The sequence below is a fragment of the Ruditapes philippinarum genome, unplaced genomic scaffold (genome assembly GCF_026571515.1).
Source record: "Ruditapes philippinarum isolate M1 unplaced genomic scaffold, ASM2657151v2 ctg57_1_1_1_1, whole genome shotgun sequence".
Taxonomy (NCBI): Eukaryota; Metazoa; Mollusca; class Bivalvia; order Venerida; family Veneridae; genus Ruditapes; species Ruditapes philippinarum.
This window is the reverse complement of record NW_026855294.1, coordinates 112,718-130,234: the sequence shown is the minus strand read 5'-3', so window position 1 is coordinate 130,234 and position 17,517 is coordinate 112,718. Positions and strand designations below refer to the sequence as shown.

Here is a 17,517-nt window from a genome sequence, read left to right as displayed (position 1 = left end):
GCAAACGATGTGCGTACTAGCTGCTTTTCATCTTATTGAATAATACAAAACGTGCTGTAATTTTGCCGCAAGTAAAACACTGGCAGTAACAAAAGTTATCATAAGAACTCTAGGATATCTCCAGAGTTTTCACAAGAACTCCAGGACATTTGAAAATCGGACATAAATTTGTTAACCGGTGCGTCATATATATGTTTGCAACTTTGCAATATAATTTATTATGCCCCCGCCATGTAATGGCCGGGGCATATAGTGTTACCCTGTTCCGTCCTTCCGTCATTCCGTCCTTCCGTCATTCCGTCCTTCCGTCATTCTGTCATTCCGTCATCATCAGTTTCCGTTCATTATCTTAGTAACGGTTGCACACATTCAACTCAAATTTGACATATGGATATGTCATGAGAAAATACAGGTCAAGTTCGAATTTGGTCATGGTTTGATGATTTTTGGCAGAGTTATGCCCCTTTTACTTTAAAATAATATGAAATTTTCAGTTTCTGTTCATTATCTCCCCAGTGGTACAACACATTCAACTCAAACTTGACATATGGATATGGCATGAGAAAATACAGGTCAAGTTTGAATTTGGTCATGGTTCGATGATTTTTGGCAGAGTTATGCCCCTTTTACTTTGAAAATAATATGAAATTTTCAGTTTCCGTTCATTTTCTCCCCAACAGTACAACACATTCAACTCAAATTTTACATATAGATATGTCGTGAGAAAATACAGGTCAAGTTCGAATTTGGTCATGGTTCAATGATTTTTGGCAGAGTTATGCCCCTTTCACTTTGGAAATAATATGAAATTTTCAGTTTCCGGTCATTATCTCCCCAATGGTACAACAATTTTAACTCAAACTTGACATATGGATACGTCACAGGAATGCGCAGGTCAAGTTCAAAGTTGGTTATGGTTCAATGATTTTTGGCAGAGTTATGCCCCTTTCACTTTGAAAATAATATTAAATTTTCAGTTTCTGTTTATTATCTCCCCAATGGTACAACACATTCAACTCAAATTTGACATATGGATATATTTTTGGAACGCCCAGGCCAAGTTGGAATTTGGTCATGGTTCAATGATTTTTGGCAGAGTAATGCCCCTTTCACTTTGAAAATAATATGAAATTTACAGTTTCTGTTCATTATCTACCCAACTACTCAAATTTGACATATGGATATGTCAAAGGAATGGGCAGGTCAAGTTTGAATTTGGTCATGGTTCGATGACTTTTTGGCAGAGTTATGTCCCTTTCACTTTGAAAATAATATAGATACATCTTAGGAATAAGCAGTTTAAGTTTGAATTTGGTCGTGGTTCAATGATTTTGGACAAACTTATCTTTCTTGAATGTTGTAAAAATTTTGAAATTTCAGTTTCAGCACTGAAATTTATGTAGCCAATGCCCATTATTTTGGCTACAAATATGAAATATGCTATTTTCAAAAGATTTAGACTGAATAATTTCAGTGCCTTGAACATTGTATGAAAATGGTTAAAAATTATTTGTGCAAACAAATTTGGAACTAAATATTATAACATCTGAAATTTTGGCTGCATGCGGGGGCATCCGTGGCATGATGACACATTTCTAGTTTATTATGAATGGCAGGACTAAAGACCAGAAATAAACGGGTCAATACGTGCGAATTGGCAAATAATTTGGATATTTTACTCAAAACTACCAGATTTTAAACAAGAGGCAATGAAAAATGGCCCATGAAAAAGTTTTTGACACATAATACAAGATGTAAGGCAAAGGTAATCATTAAAGTTAAACTCACTTTTTAAAGATTTTGACGAGTGTTTTTGTAGTATATACAAAGGTTTTCCGACGAACTCCGTGACAGTTATCAGAAGAACTCTTGACGAACTCAATCCATCGTGTAACAGTTCCTCCCCGTGATAAACGTGCACACCTTTATCATACCTTCACTCTCATATGCGCGCGCTTTGTACATATCGGATGACAGCTACTGCAGATATAATGTTACCTCATTTGTGAAGAAATGGTAAAACTACTTAAATCAAATCCGCTTTTGCCTTTAATGGTATTAAGTGCTATAAATGGATATTATATAGTTTCATGCAATCAAAGTAAGTCATATTTTAATGTTAAAACAATTAGTGACTATTTTATAGTAAATCTATGCTTAGTTTAAGCTATGTAATATGTATATAGGGACAGTAAAACTCTCTGGGCAGATTATATGAATAATTATGTACCATTTTACCTTAAAATAATTAAAATAGATTTTAGAAAATATCTAATTATTAAAAAAATGATTTAATTGAAAAGTCTAAATTACGAGTATAATTTATATATAGAAACGCATTGGTTTAACCCATTCCCCAAAATAGGCTTATCGGGGATTTCCTGTTTCACCATGTGAAAAGTATATATATCGATATATTAAAGAAGAATCAATTCAATTCTTATTATATTTCACATTTTTGTCTTTAAGGAAAAACAAAGTATGCTGAAATTAAACTAAATATTTACAATTTTCTTGCATTAGAAAAGCTGGGGGAAAAAAAACATGAACAAAAACGCAGGCATCACTGGAATCCCTGAATTACTTTTTTGTTTTGTGACATTATGCTCATCCATGAGTGAAGCTCAAAATAATTTTACATTCTGTCTTATCTGTTTTCAATTTTATAACCAACTTTATCTGAATAGTCAATAATTTAAATAACATTCTGAATTTATCGGTAACAAAGGGAGGGCAGTCTTTCTTTTATATTTTAGGCAGTTTTTATATTTTATCCTAAGTGTTAGTGTTTAATATTTTTAGTGTTTGAAATTATATTTTTTCTTTGCAGTATTTCAAATGAATCGTAACACATTTACTAACTCTTAATCAGTGTAGTAAATCGACTATTTATAAAAAATATAATTTAAAACACCGCGCCTGACCAATTTAAATTTATAAATACGTACGTATGAAGTTTAACATTATACTCAATCACGGGTCAATGTCCATTAAATCTTTAGAAAAATGCAAGGTTTTTGGCTTACTTGACAGTAAAAAAAATGAGCATAATGTTACTCTTTAGGCCAATAGTGCCCCCAAAAGTACTTTTATTTTCATTTATCAATTTTATATATGTTTGTGTTCTATAGCTGTTTAAAACGTTACTTATTGGCCAATTACCTGAATTATCATTTGCATCAGTTGCTCTTTGGCAAGTTTTGTGATTTTGTATACATGTCAAAGTACTACATTGTTTACACCTTGCTTATTTCATGACAAATAATTTCATATTCAGCGCTGCATTGATCTTCCGCTGTTATCATCTAACAAGCTCAAAGGTAGTAAATATCATGTTTGACCTTTCGAAAGAAGAAATAAGAAATATTTATTCCTCACCTTTTATATTTTTGTATACAAAAGGCCTAGTAAAAGCATCGTTGGAAGATGCATGCATTTATATACGAGCAGTGTTGCTAACATGTTATCGTATAGTCCGGACAGGGTCTGATAGAGACCTTAATGTCAGTTCTTACAAATTAAGGAAAGAAAATAAAAAACTTATAAATTTCATTTAAGAATGAATTCAACAATAAAAGATCACAAGCGTAACAGCAAAAATACAAAATATTGAAGAAAAAACAAATTACCTCATGTTGAGGGCCTCGTGGAAGATTGATATGTTGTTCAAATGAGTTCTCTCGTTAAATGAAGTCTTTATTTATTATTGTTATTATTATTATTATTATTATTATTATTATTATTATTATTATTTTTATTATTATTATTTTTTATTATTATTATTATTATTATTATTATTATTATTATTATTTTTTATTTTTATTTTTATTATTATTATTATAATGATTTCTGCTTAGTGAAAATAAGGTACGTTCGGGGGTCCAGAGGGAAAAGGTGGGTGTGATGGGGTAAGGGGGGCATGACTGCTTGGCCCCCATCCCCCAGATGGGGAAGTAAATAACACGCAAGATCAACAAAATTAAGTGAGCATTTACTATGAGCAATATTCATACAAATTGCACACCATCACTAATTAATAGTTCAACAAAATTAAGTGAGCATTTACCATGAGCAATATTCATACAAATTGCACACCATCACTAATTAATAGTCATCATTAAGAAGTGAGCGATCACTCCCTGAAAAATGTTCACACTTTATTCTGTAATTAAATTTAGTATAGCAATGGTGATTGAATAAAAAAGATAATAGCTTAAATCTCGAGGCGTACTGCTTTAAACACGAAACTGCCTAGAGAAAAAATATTTAATTTATACATGCTTTACAAAAATATTTAAAAGTCAAATATGCAAAGATAGATAAAACTCTCTTTTAATGCCAATTATAAAGATATTGTTTACTATATAAGTGATGAGGGGAAATAACAAAACTTGGGCTTTACCCAATAGTCACGTGAAAGTTAAAGTTGCATCATTCATTTTATAAAGACATTGTTTACTATATAAGTAACAAGGGGCAATAACAAAACTTGGGCTTTACCCAATAGTCACGTGAAAGTTAAAGTTGCATCATTCATTTTTATTTTGATAGATTTAAAGACATGGGTAAATTTAATTACAGAGGCATATATTTTCCAATATTCTTATTCTTGTTGGAATATATAAGCTCAAATGAACAAGGTAGCTTTTGCATTCATAGATGTGTACTATATTTGTTGATTACGGGATTGTTTTCCAATTGTAAAGTTTAAGTTATTTTTAGATCCAAGAAACCTGGCTAAATCCCTCACAAAGCGATTTTAGTTCTTTTTTTTAATAGGTAACAAATAGTGATATTAATGTTTGTAGATGTTGGTCATCTGTCATGTTATCATGATATTTAAGTATCTTTATACATGCAGGTTTCAGTATGCGGAATTCTATAAATAGTATCATGCAGTTGGGTAAAACCAATTTTTATACCCAAAAATAGACGGGAAATTCCACGAATGAATTATCGATATCTATATATATGCATTATTGGTGCATAATTTTTACATATAATATACTACTATGAAATGTATCGGAATCCCACAATTTAAACTTGTCGCTACAATAATAAACCAAACGATTGACACGCTTGACACATACGTTTGACCTCATACCAATGCCTATTTTACTAGCATTGTAACTCTTAATCTCTTAATCACATAAACACGCTAAATAATAATAATAATAACAATAATAATAATAATAATAATAATCAAAAAACGAAAAAAAAAGAAAAAAAAAAAAAAAAAGAAAACCAAATAAAAACGAAGGAAATGTATCGGAAATGAAATGTATCGGAATCCCACAATTTAAACTTGTCGCTACAATAATAAACCAAACGATTATTAGGTGTTGTCCACACAAAAAATGAATGTCATTGAAGGATTTTGATTAAAACTTCTCGCAGTGATAGAGACAAGTGAAAGTACAGTGTCTCAGAACTATAACTCTACCTTAATTAACTTCTATAATTTTTTTCCCTCAGTTAACTCATTGAAGTTTCACACAGTAATTAATGCTCTACATTGTTAGTTTTTTTTGTCGAGCTCGCTCGCGGTGAGCTCGACTTAGTCGCCACTTAGTGTACGTGCGTCAGTCCGTCCAGTCTATATCTGGCTCATTTTTTTTAAAGATTACAAAATAATTTGTTACACATGTCCACCATGATTGGGGGTGTGTTGCACACAAAACCCAGGTCCGCCGCTCAAAGGTCAAGGTCACACTTCGGGAGCAGCGCTAAACCCGTGTCCGGAGGGTAACTTCTACATGCATGAAGAGATCTTTATATGACTTGGGACAAATGTTCTCCATAGTGAGGCGGAGTGTCGCGCGAAAAATTTAGGTGTCTGTGGTAATTTGGTAAAGGTCAAGGTTACAGTAAGGGGTCAGATGTCAAATAACAAATTAAAACATAGATGTATTTTAATGTTAACTTAGCACAAAGGTTCTCCATGTTGAGTTGAGTTGTCTCGCGGAAAAATGAAGGTCAAGGTCACAAGAGGTCAAAGGTCAAATAAAAATATTAATATTTTTTGTTTGCGCTGTATCTTGCGTATTCTTTGAAGGAATACAAAATAATTTGGCACAAAGGGGTTGGTATGTCGCACGTCCGCCGTTCAAAGGTCAAGGTCAAACATAAGGGTCAAAGGTCAAATAACAAAATAAAACATTCATTTGCGAGTATATACATAAATGCATTTTAATATGACTTAGTACGTTGAGTGCAAAATGAAGGCCAAGGTCACAAGAGGTCAAAGGTCAAATAAAAATATCAAAACTGTATTTAACGTATGCTTTGATGTATTATGCTTACTGGTCAGATAATTTTTGAATTGTTGATTTCCCTTTTGGTGAGCTTTGATTTCCCTTTTGGTGAGCTCTACTTCGTCGTCACTTCTCAATTTTGGCGGTTTGGTGTATATGCGTCCGTCATTCCGTGAGTAATTCTAGATTTGTCCTGTCTATAACTTGCTTATTCTTCGAAGGACTACAGAATAGTTTCATACAAATATTCACTATGATGGGGTGGTGTGTCACACGCAAAACCCAGGGCGACAGCGCAAAACCACGATGGCCCTAACTGAATTCCGTATGTTTTTGCGAGAAAGTACGAGCTCAGAAGAAAGATACGTACAGTGATCGAAAGTAACATGTGTTTGATATCATAAGAAATTTCTCACAATGGTTCATGCATGGGTTCACATATTTCGTATATCGCCTTTGTATTATCAGAACATATAAATTATTATTATTATATTATTATTTCACTGTGTATTAACTGCAATTCACAAGAGTTAAACTTACAAGCATAAACATTTGTATCTAAAGATAATGTGTCCTTGTTATTTTTTATTTCCAGCTACTCAACACCCATCTAGAACCGTCATTGTGTGGCACGCAAGCACGGTGCAGTCATTTGCTGCACAAAAGGACTTTATACTACGTGGCATCTCTCAACTCCAAACTGATTACTCAGAGATAATCATAATTCCAGTTAGTGCAACTGGTAATGAAACATTGAAAATTACAAAGACTGATAAGGACTGGATAAGTGATTTCGTATATCTAAGATTCAACCAGGGTAATGTCATTCAAAATACACTAATAAAAGATGCTTTAAGAAAGTATCTTAATCATGATACAAAAACAAAGATTGCCGAAATGCTATACTTTGTTGTCGATGATGCTTCAGAAATAGACAATGTGAATGAAGTGGTAAATGAATTAAAACGGAAGAAGGTATTCGTGATTTGCGCAACACATTCAGGAATTCCAAAGATGTGGCAAAGTCTTGCGACGGACAAGAACCACATCTTACAGCTGACTGGAAATAAAGATGATGTTGTCGTGGAAAATAAACTGATCGGGCTTAGTTACAATGGTAAGTCAGGGACGGAAATAAGATAGTTATGTCTTTGCATTTTATTACATACATGTACATGTGGTTATTTTTTATTCATTTTATTTTTGGCAAGTCAATAGTATGATTAATGCACTATTCTTGATATGCTCAAAAAGGGATTGAATTACATCTATCATAGATTATATACTTTTTATGTCTTCACATACTTAACCATTAATAAGCTGGAATCGAAAGTAATTAGTAATTTTCACATGTATATACCAAGGCCATTTTGCAAAACCTTGCAATCTCGCTGCTCATCTCCAGTTCAACAGGTTAATAATTAGAAAGAAAAAAGTTAGGATCTGTTTGCATATAATACACATGCTTCATTATTTCTTGTGTACTTTTTTACAGACTCTCGACTTCCCTGTGATACCAACTTATACTGGGATGATGTAAGATGCACGGAATGCATAAACATGTGCTCCATGATAACAAAATCTGTACCACCTAAGTGCGAAAAGCACTGCCCTTGTAAGTTTATTTTGTTTATCTTTATTTAGATGGGGGAGAGGCATTCCGATAGTTTTAGGGTCATAGTGACTTTCAAGCTTTTCTGATGAAAGGTAACGAAGATCCTTTCTTTATCGTTTGTTTGGATTCACTGCGCACTAACACAGTTTAGGTCATATTGCGACCAAGACCCATTTGAGCATTTTTTCAGGTGATTAATAAGTAGTGATTAATCTTCGGAAATATTTCATCCTATAATTAAAGAAGTCAACGTCAGTGGCCATGGTGGCGGGAGTCAAACCATTAGAGGTGACATTTTTAGTGTTCATCGACCTTAATGATTATTATGAACTGACCAAATCTAAACCGATTTGATTGACTTTATTTGCTTTTGTTTGTTCAAACAATCAATCCTGCATAGAGGCTTTGAACATTTCAGCTAAAACATTGTATTGTTTTGTGAGATATTACTACTTACTTTTAAGTACATTTTTAACCGAAAAAAGTGTTTACACTATCGATGAACTTACACTATCGATGAACTCTTTTTTTTCAAGATCTGGACAGAACGCCAACAAATCTCCCGACAACTATAATACAAGAAGATGTTGAAACAATTATTTCGGACCATAAAGGGCTCATCATTGGTGTTATAGTTATTACTATTATCATTGTGATCTGTTTGATCTGTCTTGTCGTCTTGAGAAAAAGGTGTTGTCGGAGACAAAGGGATGTCGAGACTGCACTTGCTGGTAGAGATACCACTGCAGTTACGGAAACAGGACACACTGAAGCCGGAGATAATGTACCAAACAATGATGACCATAGCACTGAGGAAGTATGAAATGTTTAAATGTTAATTCTCAAACTTGATCGCATAACTGAAAACATGACGGCATAAATGAAAACTTAATTGCATTGGTCAAACATAATTACAGACAAATGCGCATCGTTATCACGTTCTGCAATTTGCTTTATTGACTTTGTTTTTTACAACTTAAGTTTTGTATGTCAAATGTGCTGAGTTTATATCGGAATTTAAACGTATTCAGTGAAATTTAGTTGTAAACTAATTTACTTTTCAGCAGGATGAGGGACATGAAGAGACGTCTTTTCTTGATTCGCAAGCAGTAGATGACACGGCTTCACTTGCTACAGATGACGACAGTGGAAGAGAGAGTGCTGTAAGTGAACCCACTGGACAAAGTGAAAACCATCCAGAGGAACCGGTTGAAACAAATGAAGAAAAAATACCATTTAGTATAGACTTTAGATCTGGCGCCGAACTAGATGCAAGTAAGTAAAAATAAACATTAAGGAACCATGTTGAGGAAACGAATACTTGATTTTAAACTGTTTAGATTTTTCCATTACCCATTATGACATTACCCATTATTATTTACATAATGTATAAAGTTGTTTTTCATAATATCCTTAATACCAATTCCTTTCATGTTTGCCCTTAATAAGAATTGCTTCAGTTTCATTGTTGCCATTTTGTAACTTACAGATGGTCACACTTTTGGAGGGCCTGTCGTAAAACTCCACGCAGATACTCCTGCAGATGCGACATACGTTAAAGGACAGTATCCGGAGGATATGTAGAGAGAGGATGATATAGAGTCAAACAAAATGGACTGTACTGTAGTTAGTTATTTTGTTTGTTGGCTGTTCATAGCAATATTCTTATTATCATTATTTGTAATATATATAGATGATGGTGAACAACCATACTTCGATGGAGTTTTCAAATCACCTTCCGTTGTTGAGGCTGATTAAATAAACTCGCGTAAACAAAGTTCTCAGCATCCTTTTATGTTAAATAACACATAAATAATGTTTAATTATTGTTGTGCAGCATATAAAAAGTTGGTGCATGTGAACTCTTAGCGGTCCTTGGTTTTAAATCTTGAGGAAAAGGTAAGACTCAATGTCTCTTAAAAAAACATAACACTTCGGGAATGTCTTCTACAATTTTAGTGGCTGATCAGTCAGTCCATATACATTTAATTGCCAGACTGAGATATGGCTAACAACTACACTGGTGCAAAGCGTTATGTACTATTTCTTATATTATATCGCACTTTACTATACTATACGCAGAGACAAAATATGAGCGCTTTACTCCATTTCAAAACCTTGGGCACGCTTACAAATGTATATATTTGAACTGACGTAAACATTGATTTTTGACTATGTATGTCTTTATTAAAGAAACACGCATTTAGATTTATGCTTCCATATGCATTTCTAAAGGGCAAGTAAATTTATTATACATTTTCCTCAGTTATGTCCCCCTTTTTTACTTTGAATTTCTTGGTTAACGTTTTTTTGTTAAGGTTCATTTTTCTCAAAAAGTACCGAGTATCAAAAATGTTCACTTAAAACTTGGAGTGCCTGACTATGTAATTTAAAACGCATTTCCATTGGGCAGATAAGCATTTTTTGCTTAATTATTTCCTTTGTATTTCTTAATATTTTGCCTTTTTCACACACACAAAGAAAATAAAATAATAATGAATGAAATAACTAACAAGGGCAGGTAAAGTCTGCACATTTGCAGAATTATAACTTAACATTCACGTGCTTTTGTTTGTTTGTTTGTTTAGATTTGAATAGCATCCCGAAACAACCACTTTTCAATCACAACCTAAATTCGAACACATTGCTGATGTCATGTCAGACTAAATTGCACGAAGTAACATGTTGCATGTTGTGTAAACTTCAACTTCTGCAGAAATGCCAAATTTGATTAATTAATTGTCAAGTTTTAAGTGAGACATTGTAACAGTAACTATATAAACATATTCACTTGTTTAAAATAGGGACAAACATTTTTCCAAGCAAGCTATTTTTTTTTATAAAGTATTACCTACAGAAGTTTTACCATTTACCTCAGTCATAGGTGTATTTAAAATAATAACTTATATGATGTAGCACGACTTTACATAGTGGTCCTTATTAATATATTTTTCAAATGATGATTGTACAATAGATCTTTTCTAAGTGATACCAACTGGCAGATCTAGTCAAATTTCCATATTTGTCAATATTACAAAGTGGGGAAGGTAAAATGGCTGTGATGGTTGGATGCATTTATCATTTTGCGCCCCAATAAACGTACTAAGAAATGACACCTTCAGCTGCTCTTTTTGTACACATTAACAGTTTTCTAAGAAAGACCAATTTTAAAATTGATAAATGTTAATAGATTCTTTAAAGGCTAAAAGATTTCAAGCATAACCCCCCCCCCCCATTATTATTGACTGAAAACAGGTTAACTGATTGAATATTGGTTATTCTGGGGAAAAAAGTAGAGGTATTGTTACAGTCATGGCGGCGTTCCCGTTGCCGTTTTCGTCCCCAAACTTTAACCTTGATCGTTACTTTCTAAGTTCTCATATTTGGCCACAACGACCCTTGGGACAAGACTTTCAAGAAAACTAGACTAAACTTTGCGTTCATTCATAAATGACCTCGACATTCAAGGTCAAATGGCTAAATTTTGCTTGATTTTTGCTGATTTTGCTATAAGTGGCTATAACTTTGTTCTTTTTGAATGGATGGCTTGCAGACTTGAACATAACAATCTTCTAGGAAAGACCTTCAATTTAACCAAGGAGATCTTGACCTTCACTCATAAATAACATTGAAGGTCAAATTATTGTTGGTTTCATTTTTGCTGCAACTAGCTATTTCCTAGTTATTATTGAATGGATCTTTATATCAAACGCAAAGTGACATTGACAAGTGCAGTTATTGAATTTCGATTACATCGTCATAATTTTGTTATTTATATACGGATTTGATTTATACTTGACCTTTACATAATTGACATTGACTGTCAAGGTCAAATTAATAAAATTCTCTAATTTCCTATATCTTTGACAGCTGAACCATGTGCACAGTTTTAGATGTAAATTTGAACTTTGATATCAGTTGACTTAGATTTTAACAAAGTGACCTAGTTTTGAACTTTGATATCAGCTGACATAGAAATTTTATGAAGTGACCTACTTTTTTGTGCAATGAAATTTTAGACAATTTGCACAGTTTCAGATGTAAAATTGAACTTTGATATCAGCTGACCTAGATTTTGAAAACTTGTCTTTTTATGTACAGCTATGAAATTTAGACCATGTGCAAAGTTTTAGATGTAAAATTGAACTTTGATTTAAGCTGACCTTAATAATTGAAGAAAGTGAATATGCTATTGTCCTTTGATGTACAGCTATGAAATTTGAACCATGTGCACAGTTTTAAATTTAAAATTGAACTTTGATATCATCTGACCCAGATTTTGATAAACTGACCTACTTTCTAATCATTTGATGTACAGCTATGAAATTCAGACCATGTGCATTGTTTTAGACCAGTGACCTAGATAATTTGATATGATAACCTACTTTCTTTCCCTTTGATGTACAGCTAGTCAATTTGGACAATGTGCACAGTTTAAGATTGATATCAGCTGACATAAATAATTTGATGAAATGGCTAATTTCTTGTTGTTTTTGTACACCTGTGAAATTTGGACCATGTGCACAGTTTAGATGTAAAATTGATAATTAAACATTATAGTAATGAGTAATTTTTGTACAGAAACAAGTGTGACTAGACCTAACTATTGAAATAAAAAAGGGAAGAACGGATTTTCTTTCTTCAAGATTTATTTTAAGTCTTTTATTTCTTTGCTTTTAGAAAAAGTGTAAGAAACGAGCATTGTCCCTGCCAGGCCGTGGCTCTTGTTTTGTGGAGGCATAAACCTTTAAGCTTGTTTCAGTAATGTTGACGTGTATTTATTGTTGAATTATGTACATGTTTAGTATATGATTGAGACTAGAGCATCACACTAAATACCATATTCCGGTATACATCGGACAAAGCGCTTGAATATTAAAGATCCTGTAACACAATTTTTTCATGGTTTTATTTCATAAATATGATGCACAAATTAAGATTTGTCAATATTGTAAGTTCCAATAAGCATTCTAAGTCAAATTCTGCAATAAGAAATGAATGCATGTAATTTATTGATTAAATATTATGTGCACAAATATTTGAAGTACACATTTTACATATTCTTCGATGTTTGAAAATTGTTTTATTTGCATAATTATATACATATATAATATTTTGCAAGTGTGGTATACAAACAGTAACAATATCAATCACAAAACATACAGGATCTTTAAATACTTAAACGGCCGATATGCATTTTAAGAATGGAAAATGTAAGAAGCGCTGAAAAGCAATATTTTCTTCTTGTGGCAAGCGTCTACAAGTGTTGCTCCAGTTATATAGAGGATATTTGTTTGTTTTGCATGTAAGATTGAAATATAATTTAACTGAGTGAACACCAGACGCAACATTTTCACGAGTGGCGTAGCCACGAGTTAAAATATAATAGCTTGTGTTCACGAATGAAATAAATTTTAATCTTATATGTAAAACTTTTTTTTGTTACATTTTTAACATGATGTATGATGACATCGACTTTCTTTTCCTAAAGAAGCAAAAATTTACGCATGACGACATTTATTTCTGCCTGTTATTCCAGTTAGATATGATTTTCTTTTCATCCGCATTCAGATATAGTCCGGCTACAGTGAAAATTATATTTTATAAATTTCACTGGTGGTTTATATCAGAATAAAATCATCTGATAAATTACAATAAAACACGGGAAAGCATGAAATAAATCCATATAATATACATACTGTAAGTTTGTTACGTCGCTTTTCATTGGATATTGATTGGTTATATATCCATACAACCGTCTATGTAGAGCCATATTACTTGTCAATCATCTTTATACATGTAACTTATTTTATATATGCATGCATATATTTTTGAAGATTTACTAGTATATATACAAATTACGTGGCATATGTTCTGTTTTTATAATTGTGAACAGATAGAACAAACTTCATTAATTTACTTAACTTAATTTGTGGTGATAGAATTTTGTACATGAGTGAATACAGTAAGCGACATACATTTTGTGGGCTTATTTTGCAAAAACAAGTAAGAATTAAGATAAAAAATTTGGACATGCAATAATAGGTTTTGATATTGATCTAATTTACTAACTCCAGTGTTATATTCATTTAAAATTATTTTACCAAAACAGAAGAAATGTACCAAGATCAATTTGATACTGTATCTTTGCCGTGTTGTTTATGAAATCAAAATTTCACCGTCCTTGATTAAACTTGCTATACTTATGCATATGAAAGTACATCTACGTGTAATTGTATTTTTGAGACTTTATAGGGTTTTAAACTTCATTTATTAATTTACTGTTAAATGAATGAAATAAATTGTTTCTAGCTATGATTATTGTAACTAAACAAATCACTATTTACCTTCATGTTTGTTGTTGTGTATCAATGTATCAATCGTATATATATATATTTTTTTCTTATTTTTGTATTTTTATTATAACTGTTTACATGTATTTTCTTACTCTATTAGCAATAGTACATTTTTTCATTTTGATTTTTGTATTTTTATTATTACTGTTTACATGTATTTTCTTACTCTATTAGCGATAGATTTTTTCTTATTTTTTTATTTTTGTAATTTTATCATAATTATTAACTGTTTACATGTATTTTCTTAATTCATTAGTGATAGTATTTTTTCTTCTCATTTTTGATTTTTGTATTTTTATTATATCTATTTACATGTACATTGTATCCCCCCCCCCTGAAATCCAGGTATTTTAGGGAATTCTGACGGAAAAGCGAATGGGTCAGCCTGGTCAAATTGCATGGATGGACGTGCAGGCTTACATGGCTATATAATGGTGGCTTAGGCTAATCACTCCCGGTTTCAGCAGGGTAAGGGTTAAAAACACCTGGTCAGCAGTTTTCGTGTAATTAAGTTTCGTGCAAACTTAAAGCAGCATGCCTCCAGATTCATGCTAATTTTCATGAAAATTTTGAAAATATATTGAAAAGTTTAATATTGTGAAGTGAACAAAGAAAGGAGTTTACACATTGCAAACGACACTTATAATCCAAGAAAATTACCAAAAAAATAGGTCAAAATATACATAAATACCTCTTATTGCGTTAGTACTTAACGCAGTAAAATCTCAGTGATTGATACTGCAAAATCAGTCATTACTCGCACATAACATGTAAATAATTAATCAGATATTGAATCTTTTTTTTTCTTCTTCTTGTCGTTCGCCCTTCTACAACGTCACCCCAGCCACAGCGATGAAATGTGCAGTCTTCCGGAGGGCCTCAAGATTCCCGTAGAATTTCTCCTCCAGTGGGGTGCTTGCATGCTGGCCACACTTCTCTTTGCAGCTGCTCTAGATGTGGGAATCTTTGTAATAGATGTTTTGCTGTTTGATTTTCTACGGCACAGGAGCATACAGGTGATTTGGACAGCTTTAGTTTATCATACATGTGTGCGTTCAGCCTGTTGTGGCCAGTTCGTAGCCTGACATGGGCTACCTGTTCAGCTTGGGTAAGCAGATGGTAATCACCTTGTGCTGTCTTTGGCTTTCTCAATGCCTTTATACTTTTCTTAAGATCTTAATACATTTGTCTTAAGATTAAATTTCTTGATAATATTTTGGCTCATCTGGAGGCGTGCAGCTTTAAATACTGAAATATACTAAAAACATACATGTACTGTATTAAATAAAGATACCTGGAAAAAATGTTTCAAATCTTAACTGAAATAAATTGTTACAGGATAACTAGTTTTAGTGTAAAATTGTTACTGAAAATAGAAATATTCATTTAGAACATAGTACAAATAAGTTTATAATGATATCTGACTGGATTAAATGTATAGGAAAGGTGGGAAATTGTAAATAAATATTAGATAATATATTGTACAAGTTCTTTGTTTTACGTTGACAAAAATATTGTTACAACGTTGAGCTAACCGAAGGCTGAAATGTGCCATATATTAATATCCACGTTTTTTATATTTCTATAAGTCAATTGTTCATACATGTATTCTTGTATTCTGTTTTTTTTTTCAAAATAATTTTTATATATCATATTAATTACCTGACTATATTGCTTGGCCAAAATATTTCTGAACCTGAAATCTCCTTAAATAAAAGAATTTTGGTTTTCATTCAGGGGAAAAGAAAATGCAATTCAAATTATTTTGTACTTTTTTAAAATGTATATACTCTATATGCAGTCATTGGTCAACTCGGGGCCAATCAGAATATCAGAAACAGTCATATTTTGGCCATAAATTGTAAATGTAATGCTTCTATTATATAGCTATAATTAAATATTAAATGTGTGTGTGTGCAGTGAAATGTCAGTTCTTGTTTTCTTTCTCAGTTGTGAACATTTATACGAAGGCCATTGTATTAAAAAATATGTAATGGAGTCCAGGAAGAAACCATGCCTGTCTAATCAATACGTGGATATCGTAAGTTTGATTCTCAATGACTGTACCACATTTATTCACATTTGGGGGCTCCGTGGCCAATGTCGCTGACTCAGAACCATTTTCCCGTCACCGCAGTGCTACTGGTTCGAATATCGCTGGGGACTTTGTATTCTTTCATATCTTTTCCACCTAGCTCACGGGAGGACACACGTTTGACTAAGAGGCCTACCCGTGCCTGAAAAAATACTCAAAAGGGAACCTTAGCTGTTCTTTATGAATTAAACATGTTTCTGGGTCAATGATCATGAGGACACCCGAATTTTGCGTACTTTATACAAGTGTTTAAATGACAAAGCGGTAACCAAAACTCTTCCTTGACCTCGATCACGCGACATACAGTATTATATGCCGTGTAGATATTACTATGTTGGGGCCACATGCAAATATGAATTCCACCAGCTTGATCTTATAATTAATGTCATGGCCATTGAAACTTAACATATCTAGAGGCCATGCTTCTGGTATCTGCCATGTATCCCTAGCTGTGTCTGATATAGCTGTCAGTTGGAGACTAAAGGCTATTGCACTTGCTAATTTGAAATGTAATTAGATAAATGGGTAAGGCAGGTGGACCCTGGAAAACTGTTCTTTGAATAAAAATCGTAGTTTATGTAGAGCAATTACAAAGTCGTCGTAAAGTGGGAACACCACCCTATTGCAAAGGCAAAGTTGGAATGTAACTTAATCAAATGAAAGCTTTACGGTGGCTTCCGCAAAGTTTTTAAGTGCACTTACAAAATTTCTGCACCTGGTAATGTCAATGCCACGAGGAAATGGTGGTTCCAAATTATTTCACTGGCAATGCAATCGGAATAAGGATGCACTGTTTAAATACCCGGTAGAACAAAATTAAAATTGTCGCATCAGAAAATGACAATGCCACGCGGACATGTGGCGGCCACATTTCTTTGTCTAGCGCCCCGTGCTTTATATTTCCGTGATGCTGTTACTCAAATTTAAACTATTGCACTTGGCTAAATTAATTATGGAACAATGGATAGCTTCAGTGTTTTAACGAAATTTTGTAGAAGAGTTTTTTTGTAAAAATTAAGAACAAAATCGACGCACGCTAAGATGGCATCTGGCAAACTGGCGGCTATGTTCCTTTCACGGATTTTTATTACATGTTATTAAGATCAAGGGTTCTTACATGAGTGTCTTTAATTGAAATAGTTAAAGTTCCTTTTGCAAGAATCACAATTTAACTCTATTTAAAACAATATACAATAG

At 32.7% G+C, this 17,517-nt stretch overlaps 1 protein-coding gene across 2 annotated transcripts; it reads left to right on the top strand.

Moving 5' to 3' along the window:
- Positions 1-1,945: 1,945 nt before the first annotated feature.
- LOC132742793 (uncharacterized) lies at positions 1,946-12,931 on the top strand. Of its 2 annotated transcripts, none has more exons than XM_060731269.1 (6): positions 1,946-2,101; positions 6,850-7,371; positions 7,750-7,869; positions 8,406-8,686; positions 8,934-9,144; positions 9,359-12,931. In XM_060731269.1, exons 1-6 carry the CDS (start codon positions 2,014-2,016, stop codon positions 9,451-9,453), a joined length of 1,317 nt encoding a protein of 438 aa, XP_060587252.1. In that variant the 5' UTR covers positions 1,946-2,013; the 3' UTR covers positions 9,454-12,931. The 2 variants fall into 2 exon arrangements, with proteins under 2 accessions (XP_060587252.1, XP_060587253.1); XM_060731270.1 differs by lacking the exon at positions 1,946-2,101 and adding an exon at positions 4,488-4,640.
- Positions 12,932-17,517: the final 4,586 nt, after the last annotated feature.

Excerpts from the sequence above, each read along its gene's own strand:
- LOC132742793 (XM_060731269.1), top strand. The coding sequence starts at position 2,014 with ATGGTAAAACTACTTAAATCAAATCCGCTTTTGCCTTTAATGGTATTA. Across the intron at positions 7,870-8,405 it reads GTGCGAAAAGCACTGCCCTT|ATCTGGACAGAACGCCAACA; the intron begins GTAAGTTTATTT and ends TTTTTTTTCAAG. Across the intron at positions 9,145-9,358 it reads TGGCGCCGAACTAGATGCAA|ATGGTCACACTTTTGGAGGG; the intron begins GTAAGTAAAAAT and ends TGTAACTTACAG.